This window comes from Protobothrops mucrosquamatus, unplaced genomic scaffold, assembly GCF_001527695.2.
Source record: "Protobothrops mucrosquamatus isolate PMUCROS unplaced genomic scaffold, P.Mucros_1.0 scaffold2038, whole genome shotgun sequence".
Taxonomy (NCBI): Eukaryota; Metazoa; Chordata; class Lepidosauria; order Squamata; family Viperidae; genus Protobothrops; species Protobothrops mucrosquamatus.
Genome location: NW_015388145.1, coordinates 9,251 through 25,055, shown reverse-complemented (window position 1 = coordinate 25,055; position 15,805 = coordinate 9,251). Strand labels below are relative to the sequence as shown.

The 15,805-nt window shown below is 34.4% G+C and overlaps 1 protein-coding gene across 1 annotated transcript in view; it reads left to right on the top strand.

Annotated features, from left to right (window-relative positions):
• RBSN (rabenosyn, RAB effector) overlaps positions 1 to 14,927 on the top strand; it is a 16,115-nt gene extending 1,188 nt beyond the window's left edge. Inside the window, exons 2-12 of the mRNA XM_029285663.1 lie at positions 2,055 to 2,195; positions 3,094 to 3,194; positions 4,074 to 4,119; positions 4,207 to 4,368; positions 5,266 to 5,507; positions 7,796 to 7,866; positions 9,046 to 9,132; positions 9,761 to 9,863; positions 11,776 to 11,884; positions 12,974 to 12,987; positions 13,090 to 14,927. Coding sequence (XP_029141496.1) covers positions 2,055 to 2,195; positions 3,094 to 3,194; positions 4,074 to 4,119; positions 4,207 to 4,368; positions 5,266 to 5,507; positions 7,796 to 7,866; positions 9,046 to 9,132; positions 9,761 to 9,863; positions 11,776 to 11,884; positions 12,974 to 12,987; positions 13,090 to 14,217 — 2,204 coding nt within the window. The 3' untranslated portion in view covers positions 14,218 to 14,927. The remainder of the gene's footprint in view (positions 1 to 2,054; positions 2,196 to 3,093; positions 3,195 to 4,073; positions 4,120 to 4,206; positions 4,369 to 5,265; positions 5,508 to 7,795; positions 7,867 to 9,045; positions 9,133 to 9,760; positions 9,864 to 11,775; positions 11,885 to 12,973; positions 12,988 to 13,089) is intronic.
• The last annotated feature ends 878 nt before the right edge of the window (positions 14,928 to 15,805 follow it).

The window sequence follows — 15,805 nt, the reverse complement described above, 5'->3', positions numbered from 1 at the left end:
CTGTATAACATTACTTATTCAACAATGATCTGAAGAGGAAGATTGGCAAAAAGAAATATTTTCTCTAATCACAAAAGTCATTATTTAAAGTTGGCAAAATAAAGCCTTTAGAGTGCTTTGGACCAAGGAAACAAAATTTGAACTGTTGGCCACAAACACATAAGACACTTTTAGTAAAAGAGTGGAGCATTTGAAGAAAAGATCACTCATCACAACAGAGCAGGGAAATAATGCAATGTATTAAAAACCTGAAAGTAATAAAGATTGACTTGAAATCTTTGGAAGTCTGTTACTTTATCTCAGGGGTGTCAAACTGCTGGACCGCGGGCCGGATGCGTCATCCGGAAGTTGCGCCCATCCCATTGACGGCAATGGCAAAACCGGCCCGATACGTTGCGCGACGTCATGTGACGTCGTGAGTTTGACATGTCTGCTTTAGCTGATTGTGAGAGTGAGGGTTACTTGTAATTGTCTGTAAGTTCTCTGGCTGAAGTGATGATTTGTGATTGGATGGGTGCTTGGATATATCTTAAGTACATGAGGCAATTCTCTTTAGTTTAATGAAGAATGTGCATAGGTGGCCCCTGAGTTACCACCTAAATAACTTGGACATTCCTGGTGGTCTTCAATCAGAACAAAAGAAATACTTTAACCAGGATGCCTGAAGAATACAGGAAAAACACTGTATCTAGCTATCTGATACCATGATTTTGGGAAACCAGTACAAATTCATTAATAATTGTTAATATCAGTTTAGTGCTGTTTACTACATTACATTTTAGCCACATGATAACATTGTTTCACAATACATACTAATGTTGCTAACTTCATGTGTACTTCTGTCTCTGAGGACCCAGACTAAGTCAAGCTACCTCTAGCTGAAGGTCTTGCTGATTGTCATGGTGATTTTGACGCATTGAGTTTCATTATATTTTCAGACATTCAGAGTCATTCTTGGGAATACTCTGATGGGATCAAATGTGGCATGTAAACAGCCCTTAGTCATCACACAATTTCAATCACTGGCTGCACAACTTAGTAACAAGAGCTTAAGAATAGTGGTAGCATAAAGGTAAAAATAATTGTAATATGTTTATATGCTAATTATTGGGCATTTCCCATTCTTTTAAATAACTATACACTTAGAAACCCATTCACAATAAAATACAAAGCGCATGTGGTTGTATTGAACTGTTAATTTCCTTCACTTGTTACAAGTTGTTTCCCAGTCCTCTGAAGGCTGTTAAATGCGTCACTGTTTTATCTTTAAAGTGCTCTTGCCTTCTGCTTTGTCCAGTGTTCTATTGCGCAAATTGCTTCCTGAATTAAGTTTATACAGGGTACAAAATATTCCTGTGGGCTGTCAATAATTGGACTGCTTGGCTAATTGATACATTTGTATTCCCAACAGGTTGGACGAAGTAGATTTCTTTTCAGGGTTGTGTTTTATGGGAATTTTTGTAATTCTTTTCATCTTCAGATTATTTTTTTTACAAATTTTAGAATAATATATATCCCATTCCTATGGGAGAATAGAAAAAAATGCTATGCTATCTGCCAATGAAAACCAAATTTAAACAAAGACTTAAGGCTTCCATTTTGCCACTTTAGCTTGTCCATCTAGGAAATGCAGCCCTGGGTTGTTTTTTTGAGGGGGGTGCTGTTTTTAACACATGTTATTTTGCTCTTAAAGTTTCTCATCCAACCAAAAGGACAAATTGAGTTTAAAAATCATGGCCAGTCCATTCTGAGAAGTTCTGAAAATTGCAAATCGGGTACAGGGGCATACTCCATGCTAACCATGGGCTTGCCACACTATCACAGTGGCAACTGTAAGGAAGCAATTCTTAACAATTATGTTTAAATGCAGTGCTTTTTTTGAAAAAAAAAAAAGGTGTTGGAACTCACACATGTCATACAACCCGCCTTGCCTACCCTACAAGGTTCCATCCAAAAAAGGTGCCGGAACTCCGTTCTGGGCGTTCTATGAGAAAAAAAGCCCTGTTTAAATGTATAAATATAATTTGTGTCATCCACCATTTTATCTTGCTTAGATCTTGTTCAAAAAGCAAAAAAAGCAAAAAATAAACTGTTGAGACGAGATGATGAACGAAGTGATGGTGGGTCTCAGGAACGATATGAAAGCTACAGTTATGGTGGAATGGATCCATATATGTGGGAACTGGAAGAATTAGGTAACCAATCAAGAAACATTCATTTGTAACAAGGATAGATAGCATGTTACTCTCCCTAGATACTGAACTATGTAATCTAGAAATAATAAAGCTGTGGAAGTTTTCATAGTTACAGTTAGCCAGATGTTTTTAACTTTGTACATTTATTTTTATATTGTGTATAAATCTATATAGATGTACTGTACTAACTGAATCTGTGAGAGAGCACCAGTGAATTCTGGGAAGATATGTATCATATTGTAGTATGAAGATAGTTGGTAATAGATAATGAGTTTATATAAATATATGATCTAAAAGCAAAATGGACTCAGCACTAGCAGTAATTAACACCAGAAGAAAATTCTATAGTAGAAATATGTCTTCTGAAATGCCATTATCTTATAAATAAGAATAGCATTTTATCAATAAAGACTAAAATATAGGGTAGGTTTATATAGCACATTAAACTATGTTGAATATTAACTATGCATACCAAATGATACGGCAAACCACATTTGGCTGTGGGTTTTTACCCACAATTATAATTACCCTGCCTACACAGTGGGGCAAGACCAATCCTTTCCCAGGTTTCTTTGCTCCCCTCAGTATCTACTTCTCTGTATTATTTTCCTGAAGGATTATGGCTGTTTAATTAGTTGGACCAGTAAAGAAATAATGTGTTTATGCTTAATATTCTAAGCCACAGTCTGGATTGATTTGATTATTATGATTGGTTGGTTACTGTATACACTATTCGGTTTTATGGCATTGCAAATGATCCATGAGCTACCATTCTTTAATCCTGAATTTTAAACTGAACAGCAAATTTATAGAAATAAGAACATGATAAACTGCTGTTAGCTGAATATTTATGGTTGAATTATTCTGTCAAGTTTCCTAACCGGATATTTTATATTAGGTGCTATAAGGAGTCATCTTTCTGATTTTAAGAAACACAGAGCAGCCAGAATTGATCACTATGTTGTGGAAGTGAATAAATTAATAATCAGGTTAGAAAAGGTAAATAATTTGTAGTTTTAACATTTTAATTTTATTTACTTTTTAATTAAAATTTTATTTTAAAATGTTTTAATCACATATATCTTTTTTTCCAGTCATTAGCTACTGTAACATTTCTTACGATGTTTATTATGTTATTTGTTAAAGTATAATTCACAAGTGCATTCCTTGGTGAGGTGCTATTAACAAAAAGAAGTAACAGTGGCTGAAGGGATGTTAAATATAGAGATTCTGGAAAGAAAACTGTGGTCTATAATTTACTTTAACCAGGGATCCTCTTAGGCACAATATACTTTTGATCCTTGTCTGTTTACTTAAGTCTCACCCAACATATAGCAGTCTAAAAAGCATAGTCAGAAAATTAATTGGCAGAATTTTTTTTTGTCTAGCCCTACATTAACATTTCTGAAGTGTCCTATTAATAGCAATATTGCTATTGACTGGATGTGAGAAATGTAGAATTCCCTTTCTAGTCTAGTCTAGTATATAGTAAGGAACTGAATAGAAATTAGAATTAAGGAACATAATATTTTTTCTTTAGCAGTATTTACTTTTTAATGAGAAAAAATAAAAAATCTTCTCAATTTTCATTTTATAATTTGTTTTCACTATTTTTCCCTATTCAAATTTTGATCTTTAAAACAAACAGATTTCTCTAAATTTTTAAATATTTTTTTTTATTTCCCCCCCCAATATTTGGACTCTATTTTTGCAGGTGATATAAAAGAGATACTCAGGGAAGACATTTGATTTTTAAGAAAAGACATTCGGGAAAAGGTGGTTAAAAACATATTTACTTGATTTATTTGAAATAATGTGACAAACTATACAGTAAAATTTGTATGTATATCTAATTTTTGGTCATTTTCTTTTGGTCAGCTTACTTCCTTTGACAGAACAGTTACAGATTCTGCAAAGATAAGAGGTAAGCGCAGAAAAGAATTATCTTTGCTAATGTTTTCAACTAGGATTTCATTAATGATGTCTAACAGGTTATCATGTTTTGTTGCAGCAATAGAGAAATCTGTTGTGCCTTGGGTTAGTGATCAAGATGTACCATTTTGTCCAGACTGTGGTAACAAATTCAGCATACGGAACAGGCGCCATCACTGCCGCCTCTGTGGGTCTATCATGTGCAAGAAGTGCATGGAACTGGTCAGTCTCCCCTTTGCAAGTGAGTACAGTGGCAGAGTTAGGAGGAGTGTCTTAATTCCATTTTAGGTGTTTATCATATTTTGGCTTAGTATCACTGAAACATTATTATGGTATGAATTAAGAAAAAATATTGCTGTCCTTTTATGGTTCTCACAAAAATGATTAATTGTCTTCTGCTCTGATGAGATACCGACTTATAGCAGTAGAGGAAATTTTAGAAGGATTGGCGGGCATATTTATAAGTCTTTTTGTTTTTGTAGCAGCATAGACAACAGCCAAATGTTGCCCTCGTGTATGTGCATGTGTACACTGGATTTTCAGAGGATTTATTTTTGAGTGGGGAGAGGATTGAGAGTTTTTTCACCCCCAAAAGAGCAGTTGGCAACTCATAAATTGCATCTAATTCTCCCAGAGTCTCTCATGATTGTGTCATTAAATTTTTGATATGAAAATGCTAGTTTTAGGTCCAGGATTTTTTCTATGTTGTCAATAGCTATTCAAAGCTGTTGTACATTTTAAAAACGAATTTCCAAAATGTATTTAGAAAAAGATGAAAAAATCACTTCTCTCTTTTCTACAGTTTTTAGAAGTCTCATATAATAACTAAAAAGTTTCTTCACCTCAAAATTGAAATATCCCATTACTACAATGTGAATAATGTCAGTTGTCTCTTTAGTAGCTAGATTTCATGAGATGTAACGTATAAATATTCACATTTACTTTGAATGTAATATTTTACATTTGTACAGGGAAAAACATTTAGAGCAGCCAATTTTTAGAGTACAGTTTCATTGCAGTTCTTGTTTTTATGTGTAAATTGAGTTGAGCAGAATTATTTGAACCTGTGTTCAAGATAAATGTTGTCATCGGGACAATTACATCTTGTCAGTTATATTTTGTTAATCTCTCCTTTCAGGCAAACTTACTACTGCTAGCAAGGAAGTCTTGGCCTCTCATACTAGCCCCAGCTGCTCACCCAATAGCATCCAGGGCTCTCGACGAGGTAGCATCAGTAGTATAAGCAGTGTCAGTTCTGTTTTGGATGAAAAAGATGACGATCGAATCCGTTGCTGTAGACACTGTAAAGATACGCTGCTCAAAAGGGAACAACAGATTGATGAAAGAGAATATATACCAGATATTGTGAAACTGTATGAGGTAAAATGACTGAGATGAAGACTTATATTATTAGACTTATTATCAATAGTGTATATAATAATTTTTTACGAGAGTAACTTTAAGAGACTAGGACCTGTTTATATTAAAAAGAAAACAATAAATTTGTTCATTGATGATAAAATTTGGTTTAGCTTTGGTGATTAGAAAATAACAGTTTGGCTGAAATAACCTTGGAAACTTCCCAATTCATTCTATCAGAATCTCACTTCGGAAAATCTGAAGTTATGACAATTTCAATTATTACTGAAATTGTGTTACTCTTAACTACTATAAGAAATCAACAAATTATAATCTTTTGCATTTGACAAAAATGGATGAAATTTGCAGCTACTGTTCCAATTCAGGGGATATTTTTCCTGCCAGATTTCAAACAGATTGATCCAACTGTTCTCACGAATTTAGAAGCTTTTCAGAAAAGTGTTGTTTCCCCAGCTTGGATTTGTTTGAGTGGCAATTTATTTGAAAATTTTTTATAAGCATTGTAGGATAGGTATAGAGCTTTAGTTTGGTTCCTGTATAACCTATTTAGCAATATGCCGCTATTGTTAGAATACTGCAGTAGTCTTGGACATTAAAGTTCAAAAAGCATATTACAGATCTGGGAGCAATGCAGACATGGCCAGCTGATTTTCTATACCATTTTTAGTAAACTAGTAAAATATCAGTTGAATACTGTGCATTTCTGACAAAAAGAATAGATTCACATTGCTTGCAAAACCTACAGCTAATACAAGCATACAATATTATGTGAAATGGATTCATTCCTTTTCCTACCACCAATCTTTGTAACGGAGGTCTCGTTTCCTCCACTTAGGTTTTTTTATCCATTTCTTGAATCTTTTTTGAAGGAAATTGCAGACTCTACAATGAGGGATTTAAACAAACTGGTACTCTTATAGGCTCTTGTAGTCTAGCGGTCTGTGCTAGTTTCATAATCCAGTTAAGTGTCAGTATTTTCTTGTAAAAAGCTTTTTTTTCTTTTGTTGAGTAAATATGCTCCACATTTTAGAAGTTATTTTAATAGTCCAGCACCAGCACAGCCTGTTAAAATGGGTAGGATTTTAACAGCTGAGATGGAATGCAAACATTGAGTATTTTTCTCACTTAGTAAGTTTTACGTCTGACAGTAAAGCTGTGCAAAAGTACATTTCAAATTCACAGATTTTCTACAAGTCTAAATGGGAATGACTAGAATTTATAGATATATTAAAATAACAATGGCTGAGCTGTGTGTGTGTGTTTGTTCTTTCACACATTTCATCCTCTCTTTATTAACCATTAGAATTTCTCTTTTTTGTTTGTTTTTAAACAGTGTTTAAAGAGCACTTCAAGTTGAATTAAATTGTGTCAATCTCTTTCATTGTTGGTTCAACTGTAATGTTGGTTTTCCAGAGATTTTTGAAGTGGAAAATTTTTGGATCATTTTTCTAAATATTTTTACATAATTTGTGTATGAAAAAGTTCAGTTTGCTTGTGGTATTAGCATTGACAATATTGTGGGACAGAAAATGTTCAGTTCAAAAATGATATATTTTTTCCAGGTAAAGTTTTGCCCCATTTCATAATGACCTTTGAGACAAGAAATTCGAACTTAGAAATTTTCAACTATATCGCTGTTGAGCCTATAAGAGCAACCTATTCAGCATTAGTTTATGATCCACTATAGCAGTGGTGGCGAACCTATGGCACGGGTGCCAGAGGCGGCACTCAGAGCCCTCTCTGTGGGCATGCGCGCCGTTGCCCCAGTCCTAGGCCTTCAGCTGGGTTTTATAAAACCTTTTTGCTTTAGGCCTCTGCCGTGTATAAAAAAAAGAAAGGTTCAGTCAATCAGTCAATTTCAACTTCTCACGGAAAAAAAAAGATCTTGCAAAGTTGGAATTGATTGATTGAACTTTTTAGTCCCACCCAGTCTGCTGTTACCATCGCAGCCACGCCCACCCAATGGGCCACACCCATCCAATGGGCCATACCCACCCAGCACCTGACGATGCATAAGTGGGTTTTGGGTTGCAGTTTGGGCACTCGGTCTCTAAAAGGTTCGCCATCACTGCACTATAGAAAAGCAGTTTACCAAGAAAGTAAAATATTTTACTTTGTCTGATAGACTCTGATCATCTTAATTAATACATTTTGATCGTCTATAGAATTAGGTCAACTTAACAAACTCACATAAAGGAAAGGAAAAATAGGATGCATATAACACATTTATATTTGAATTATTCTTGTGAGTAACTTAATTTTAATCTGTTGGTTTCTTATTAAACAAGAAACTCCGATTTTACATGGAAAAAGTTGACCAGAAGGCCCCAGAATACATAAAGATGGCAGAATCATTAAAGTAAGCCTCTTTAGGTTTTTTATAATTAACTGTTGTATTATTTAAAAGTGATTAGATGATTGTGTTATTAAAAGAAATCAGAAAATAACTAATATCTAATTAGTTATTGGAATATATCTAATATTGGAAACTTCAATTTTGTAAAAAGCACAATATAATACAAAGTTATTATTTACTGTTTTCTTTGGGACAGTGGTCTGTTATATTTGTATTATTATTAACTGAGACTTAGAACCAATTTTCACACTCTGTCCAAAAATTTCCTTATATATTTTTTTCATTGTTAGCAGTACTGGGTGATATTTACACAATTATATTTTCTGAATTTTATTCAAAAGGCTTATATGGCTGCCCTTGTGAGCCATAGGTTATGGAATTTGGACAGACTTTGTAAGTTTGCTGGTGATTTTAAATGAAGATTTTAATTTGTAAGTTGAATCCATACATTAAGTAATAGATTTTGAGTTGGAACTTGCTCTCAGATAAGTTTGCGTAGGATCATTTTCATATATATAAATGCTTTAGCTTTTGAAATAATAAAGAACTTGAAAGCCTAATCATTCTTCTTCCCTTTTTGGAATTAAATTTCTTTAACAGACATTTAAAATAGAGACTTGGTTATTCCAAATTCAGTTTTTCAAATCTAACTAGCTTTGCAGTAGAAAACAAGATTATAAAATATTAATAAAGTGTTTATAGGCGTTCATATGGATATGATGAGAAATAAAATTTCAAACGTTTAAAGGGAAAAATACCAAAAGCTCTAGGACAAAAACAAAGTGAGAACCACAATGGTCAGCTGGTATAAATACTTGGCTACCAAGGCTGATATTGTATATGTTTGGATTTGTGTCCTTATAAATGCATTTTTATTCTTTAAAATCATGTTGAGCTTAGTGATGCTAATTTTTAATCAAGCTGCTTCCCACTCTAAAATGATGTTTAACCGTGTAGAACTCATTTTTTCTGAACTAAATAATTTCGAGAAAAATTGATAACAAAAATGCACCAAGATCGATATTTGATATTCAAGATTTTTTCCTTTCATAACATTCCCAGTTCACAAATGAACAAGAATAGTGTTTTAGATGTGTCTATATAGTTCTCTACTGCAAAATAACTGCTGAATCTATATGGATAACAATTTGGGAAAATTTAAATGTGCATGTTTTCTTCCAGTTCCGGAGAGACAACATACAATCTTGATCGTGCTAGCAATCTTAGAATAGAAGTACAGAGAATGTATGAATTAATAGATGCTTTAAGGTAAGTACAAAACATGAAGATGAAAATTGTTATTGGATTATTTTTTGCTTGGCTTTATATTTTTTTTAAATTTTCAATGAAGATGAACATTTTTTTAAAGGAGACATAAACATAATGAGATATATTTTACTGTCAAAATAAATGGAAGGAAGCTTCGATTCCTACCATGGACGAATGATTACAAAAGCTCATGGAATTAGCAGACATGCCTAAATTGACTGTTTTGACAAAAGAAAAGAACATACGTACTTTTGTTTCTACTTGGAAATTTCTTCTGGACTTTGTGCTTGAAGTGGAAAGAAATGATCCTATGGTTTTGGGTTTTACTGATTAGACTGATTTGTTGATACAGAAATGGCTAGTTTATATTACTATAGATATGTAAAAAGTTGAGATTCGATCCTAATGTCTTATTTTACTGCAACAGAGGGAGTCGGAATTCAATATGTATTTTCATATTTTATGCTTTAAATAAATAACATTATTAAAAAAAATAAATCCCATGTTGCCAATTACATGGTTTATCAATACTTTAGCAATACTTAAAATTCTGTCTGCTAGTGTTTATTTCTCTTAGCTGATTGTTATGTATTTCTAATTCACTCTTTTTTTTGTTTGTTTGTTTCAGCAAGAAGATTCTGACTTTAGGGCTGAATGAAGATCCACAACCTCATCCCAGAACTTTACAGCTACAGAGGATGATTAGATATTCAGCCACACTTTTTGTTCAGGTAGGTTATCTAGAAAGGATGAGCTGCTTTTAGACATATTAGTTCCCCTAAGACAGGGGTAGGCAACCTCGGCTCTTTTATGACTCATGGACTTCAACTCCCAGAATTCCCGAGTCAGCATAGCTGACTCGGGAATTCTGGGAGTTGAAGTCCATGAGTCATAAAAGAGCCGAGGTTGCCTACCCCTGCCCTAAGACAATACCAGATTACATACTGACCCTTTAAATATTTTTCAGGATATTATAAAACTTGTCATTTTGTTTTAACAATTTGCATAATAAAATGAATTAGTGTTTCAGTTTTTAAATACTTCCTACCTAATTAGATGTAAGCTATGTCAGTGGCTCTGTTGGTATTTAGAAGGCTAATGAATGTTTTTGCACTGCCATAGTGATGGGAATGGTTTCTCAGCACTGTAATTGGATTTCAATTTAGCAAGCTATTACATGATATCATGGGGAAATTCCTTGATATTAGTCAAATAAGCTAAGCCTAAGAAAACAATGTTTATTCTCAGGTTTTGACTTTCCTTTTATCTTCTTCCCCCTTTGTTTGAAATTGCATTTTAATAATTCTGAGGTGCTGACTCTTCATAAAATTAGATAATTGTGATGTTGGAAAGGACTACAAGTCCGATCTTCTGCAATATGCAGGAATGCCAATTAAACTCTTCTCAAAATGTGTCTATGCAGTCTTAAAAACCTCCAGAGATGGAGTATCCTGCAGGCTTCATGAGTAGTTTCTGGAAGACATCCCATGTCTTTGATACAATACAGGTAGTCCTTGGCTTACAACCACAATTGATCCCAAAATTTCAGCTGTTAAGTGAGTTTTGCGCCATTTTACGACCTTTTTGTCACAGTTGTTATATGAATCAGTTGTTAAGTGAATTATGTGGTTGTTAAGCGAATCTAGCTTTTCCCATTGACTTTGCTTATCAGAAGGCAGCTGGGAAAGTTCCAAATGGGATCACATGACCCCGGGACAAAGCAACTGTCATAAATACAGGCCATTTACCAAGCGGCCAAATTTAGATCATGTGACCATAGGGATGCTGCAATGGTTATAAGTGTGAAAACCAGTCATAAGTCACTTTTTTGAGTGCTGTTGTAACTTTGGTCGCTAAACAAATGGTTGTAAGTTGAAGACTACCTGTATATCCTTCTGCTACATTATCTTGTTATCAGTGACCACACCAAGTCCAGGCCATATATCTCCCTTCTTGTATTGTACACCCTGTATTTTTCATCCCTAAATTTCCTTATTTCTTTTTCTTTCCTTCCTTCCTTCCTTCCTTCCTTCCTTCCTTCCTTCCTTCCTTCCTTCCTTCCTTCCTTCCTTCCATCCATCCATCCATCCATCCATCCATCCATCCATAGTCCATCTGGTTCAGATTAGATTGCAATCTCATTAATTCATTCTGGTGTTTTAGGAAGTATATTTGATCATTCTGTTTAAATATGTGTAAAACTATTTGATTCTTTTATTATATGATTGATTCTTTTTTTTCTATTCTTGCACTTAAGTTTTGGAAAAATGCTAATTGAAAAAGGAAATTGACAAAACATTCCAGAAGCAGGCAATTGTAAGACATTTCCATAATGTTTCCAAGAAAATTAGAGATATATTCCTGAAGTAATCAGGAAAAAAATTTCATTTGGAAGAGACTTATTTCATGTATTGATCTCTTACTTTGAACACTGTTATTTGATATCAGATATAATTGATCACATTTTAACTTTATTCTTTGACATGTAATTTGATGGCTGGGCATTGTTTATATTTAATCACTTAAAATATAATTATACGTGTGCATATATGCACACACACTCACATTTTCTAGTTTTCAATAAGATCTAAATCTTAGTATCCTGTACCCTTTAAAGTTATATTTTGAAAAAAAAATCCTCAGGAAAAATTGCTTGGCCTAATGTCTTTACCGACCAAAGACCAGTATGAAGAACTGAAAGAGAAAAAGAAACAAGACTTAGAGAGAAAACTGCAAATGGAGAGACTGGCAAGTATTTTAATCCGTAAATATTTCTGACAATGATTTTCTGTTTGTTTGTTCATTGGTTAAAGAATTTCCTTTCTGAAATACTTTACTTTTGAATTTGTTTGCTAAAACAATTGCAATTAGTGTGACATAAGTCTAGAATATATTTAAAATCAGCTTAATAAAAAAAATCTGTTTCTTGTATGAACCCAGGTTTTTTTTTGAGATCACTTCTTTCTTGTGCTTTTTTGAAAAAAAAAAAAAAGACGTGTCTTTTAGAAATTTCCATAAGTTTTCCAAAATATTTTAGCCAGGAGAAAATCTGCTCTTCTCCCAAATGTTTGTTTTGTTGTACCCTTTTCATTAACTTTACTTTGCTTTATTTTACTGTTAGTTTAGAACAGGGGTTCCCAACCAGGGGTGCTCGCACCCCCTGGGGGTACAAGACGATATTCCAGGGGGTGCGAAAACTTGGGTTTTCAAAATTATAGTGTATATGCATAATTCGTTGCCGTTATTTTGGAAGGGTGCGAGAATATATCAGAAATGTTCTAGGGGTGAGGGTATAGAAAAGGTTGGGAACCACTGGTTTAGAAGCATAAATATATTTATCTTATTGAAATAACAATCACATGTGATACATTAAATTTAAAAATGCAATACATATTAAAACAAGATTGGAAAGTGACTTCTAATCGGATCTCTGAGTTAATGGACCGCTGATCGTTCTATGGCAGAACCCAGTTCTTTGAGATCAGTCAAAGTGGCAGGAGGCTAGAGAGAGTTGCAGTCATTACAGGAGAGAATAAAAGAATAAAACTTGCTGGAGCATGGCTTTTTACCCCATGTGCAGAAGAGTAACTTCTACTTGCTTAGCTTATTCTGCTTAGCTCCCACTCTGAAACATTATTCTAAACATATTTAACAGGATATTATTTCTGTTAAATACAATTAAGATGATGGCGGACATGAACAGTTGATGAACAGGTGAACAGTGAAAAGTAACAATAACCCTACATAATCCATCAGTTTAAATATATATATTTTTTGAGCTGGAGGGAAAAAAAACCTCAGGAAAAAAGACCTATTTCCGCCAATATAGTTGCCTTTCTAGGCTCACAAACCCATGCTAAAAACTAATGAGGTGGCTGAAGTGTGGAGTCCTCATCTAAATGTGGACTCCTTTTAAAGTTTTCCTTTCTTTTTGGCTAGGTGAAATATGAACCCCAGAGACGACAAGAAGAGAAGCCAGCAGACTACGCTTCCAGATCCTTAGCAGTGTCCAATGGTGAGGTCCATCGAACAAAAAGGGTCGCAGTGAAGAAAGCTGAAGGATGGCTACCTACTGCTAGCATATCTCGGAACCAGGAACTCACAGACCCACTTCTTCAACAGATCGATAATATCACATCCTATATTAAGCAGGCAAAGGAAGCCAATCGTCTGGACGAAGTCCAAATGCTGCAGGAGAACCTGCGACAGCTTCAGGACGAGTACGACCAACAGCAAACAGTCAAAGCCATTGAGCTTTCCAAAAAGCAAGCAGAGATGGAGGAAATGCAGAGAGAACAATTGCAGATCCTTTGTGAAAAAGAATGGAAAAGGGACCATAAAAAAAAGATGTCTCAACATTCACGGACCCGTTCTCTGGATTTCAGAGAAGTGAAGCATGATAAACTTGAGATTGAGAGGGGAAGTATAAACCAAATAGCACAGGCCTTGGATCTAGATAAGCTTCAGGACAAAGATTACGCTGGCTCTAAGGCTGCTTTCCCAAGTGATGGTATTGGATTGCCAGATAGCAAGAATCTGGTTTTGGTTTGCCAACCTGTAAAAGCCTCAGAGCGTGAAAAACCCTCCATAAATCCGTTTGAAGAACCTTTAATAATTAGCCCTCCAAAGAGTGACCCTGAAAGTCCTGTTGCTGAAAATTCTGCAGTAGTTCCCTTGCCTACCAATACTCTGCAGAGTTATATAAGAGAGTATAATCCATTTGAGGAGGAGGAAGAGCAGCAGGATTGTCAACAGGCAAACGGCGTAGAGCTCAGTGCTCCAAACCCATTTGAAGATTCTGTTGGAAATCCATTTTATACACCTGTAGGTAATCAGGAATCTGGGAATCCATTTGAAGAATCATTGTCTTCCTCTTTGAATCCTTTTGAAGTTGAAAGTGATCATGAAGTTTCAAGAGAAGATGTCATAGAAGAGGAATTACTTCTCCAACAGATTGATAATATCAAAGCATATATTTTTGATGCCAAACAAAGTGGACGAATGGATGAGATAGAAGTATTGACTGAGAATTTGAAAGAACTTAAGAGCACCCTTGCAAAACAGAAGAAGAAATTGAGGTGCTGAAGTATATCCGCATATTTTTGCAACTCCCAAAGGGAGGGAAGGTCAAGATAAAATGAGAAATACATTGCAAAAGGCACTTGGGTGCTGAATTAAACTTAGGCACTTTGGTGTAGGAATTTCCACTATTCAAATCTGTAAAAGTCAACACTATTTAAAATGTTGTAATTACCCGAAACTGTTTTTCAAATACTGAAAGTCTGTATTTGTATCCCAGCCCAAATTTAGGAGCACAATTGTATTTCTCAGCACCTGCTTTATTTCTGATGTAAAATTCAAAGGGGGAAATTGGGCATTTTAAAATGCAGGAATTTATTTGCAGTCTGTATGACTTCCGAATTTATTTTCTCTCACCAGGTAGGGTTGTATGTGCTTAAAAAAAAAGTGCTTCAAACCACCTTTTTTGCTTCCTAAGGCAGAAGCAACTTGTGTAGCAACCTGGAAAACCTTTTGCTGCTTCATAGAAACATGGTGCTCACATGAGTCCATTTCTTCAGAATTGTGTTTGATTCTTGCACAGCCCAGCTAATAAGGAATTAATATTGTCTTAGAAATTCTCTGTTTTCCTACCAACTTTATATTGGGGAAGCGGAAGAGAGAAAATAACTTACTGTTCAATAAAATAAAGTCATTCATTGGTAAAGCAACATATATATTTCTAAAAACATATGTACATATGTTTTAGAAAACAAATGCATAAATCCTAACTAGACATCATGTATTTTTTTCCTTTACCTGCACTTCAGCTGATTAAACTATTTTAATAGCTTTTTCTAGCCTATTCTAGACTGTACCTTTTGTAAGAATGTTGAAACTTTGTCAGTCTCTCAAAACTACATACTTTCCAGGCTTGTAGAAATGTCATAATAGGGAAACTGTTTTCTGCTTGCAAAAATTAGAAGATTTGCATCCAGAACTGTGCTTTGAGGGGAACTATCCTAGGTGTCCACTTAAAAGTATAAATGAAAAACTAGAAACCCATTTTTCTTTCTAATTTGATTGCTGTCTAGGATTTAAGAAAATGTTCAGTCTAGAATTGAAGGAAAAAAGCGCTTTTAATAAACCCAGAGACCCAAGATGAACACATTTCAGAAAAAGGAGTGTTGACACACCACCTCAATTTGTTGTTTGGAGGATTTGTGCAAATCCTGTTATATGGAGGCTATGAAATTCTTAGGGTTGAGCTATTCATTTGTAAACGTAAAGATTTTTTTTCCTTTTATTGATCTGCCAGCTATGAAAAGAAATGTTTAGGGAGTGTTAAATAATGTCTGGTTTCAGTTGTACGGAATGAATTTTATTTGGTTGCATTTTACTATTTTGGGACTTAAATCAATTTTAATTATTTACACTGGAAGAACTTACTTGGAGAGTATTATGTACTTAGGGGAATGGGAAGAAGGCCCAAGCATTAATCATCCATCTGATTTTGACCAATGTTTCCCATTTAGAAATGCTGGTAGAGATGATATTGTACACAATATATGGGGACACTAAATGTTACATTCCTCAAATATTAGAGGTAGTATGGTCAAGAACTAAGGCAGCACTTTATACTTTCAGCATTAAGTATTACATGTTATTCATTTGT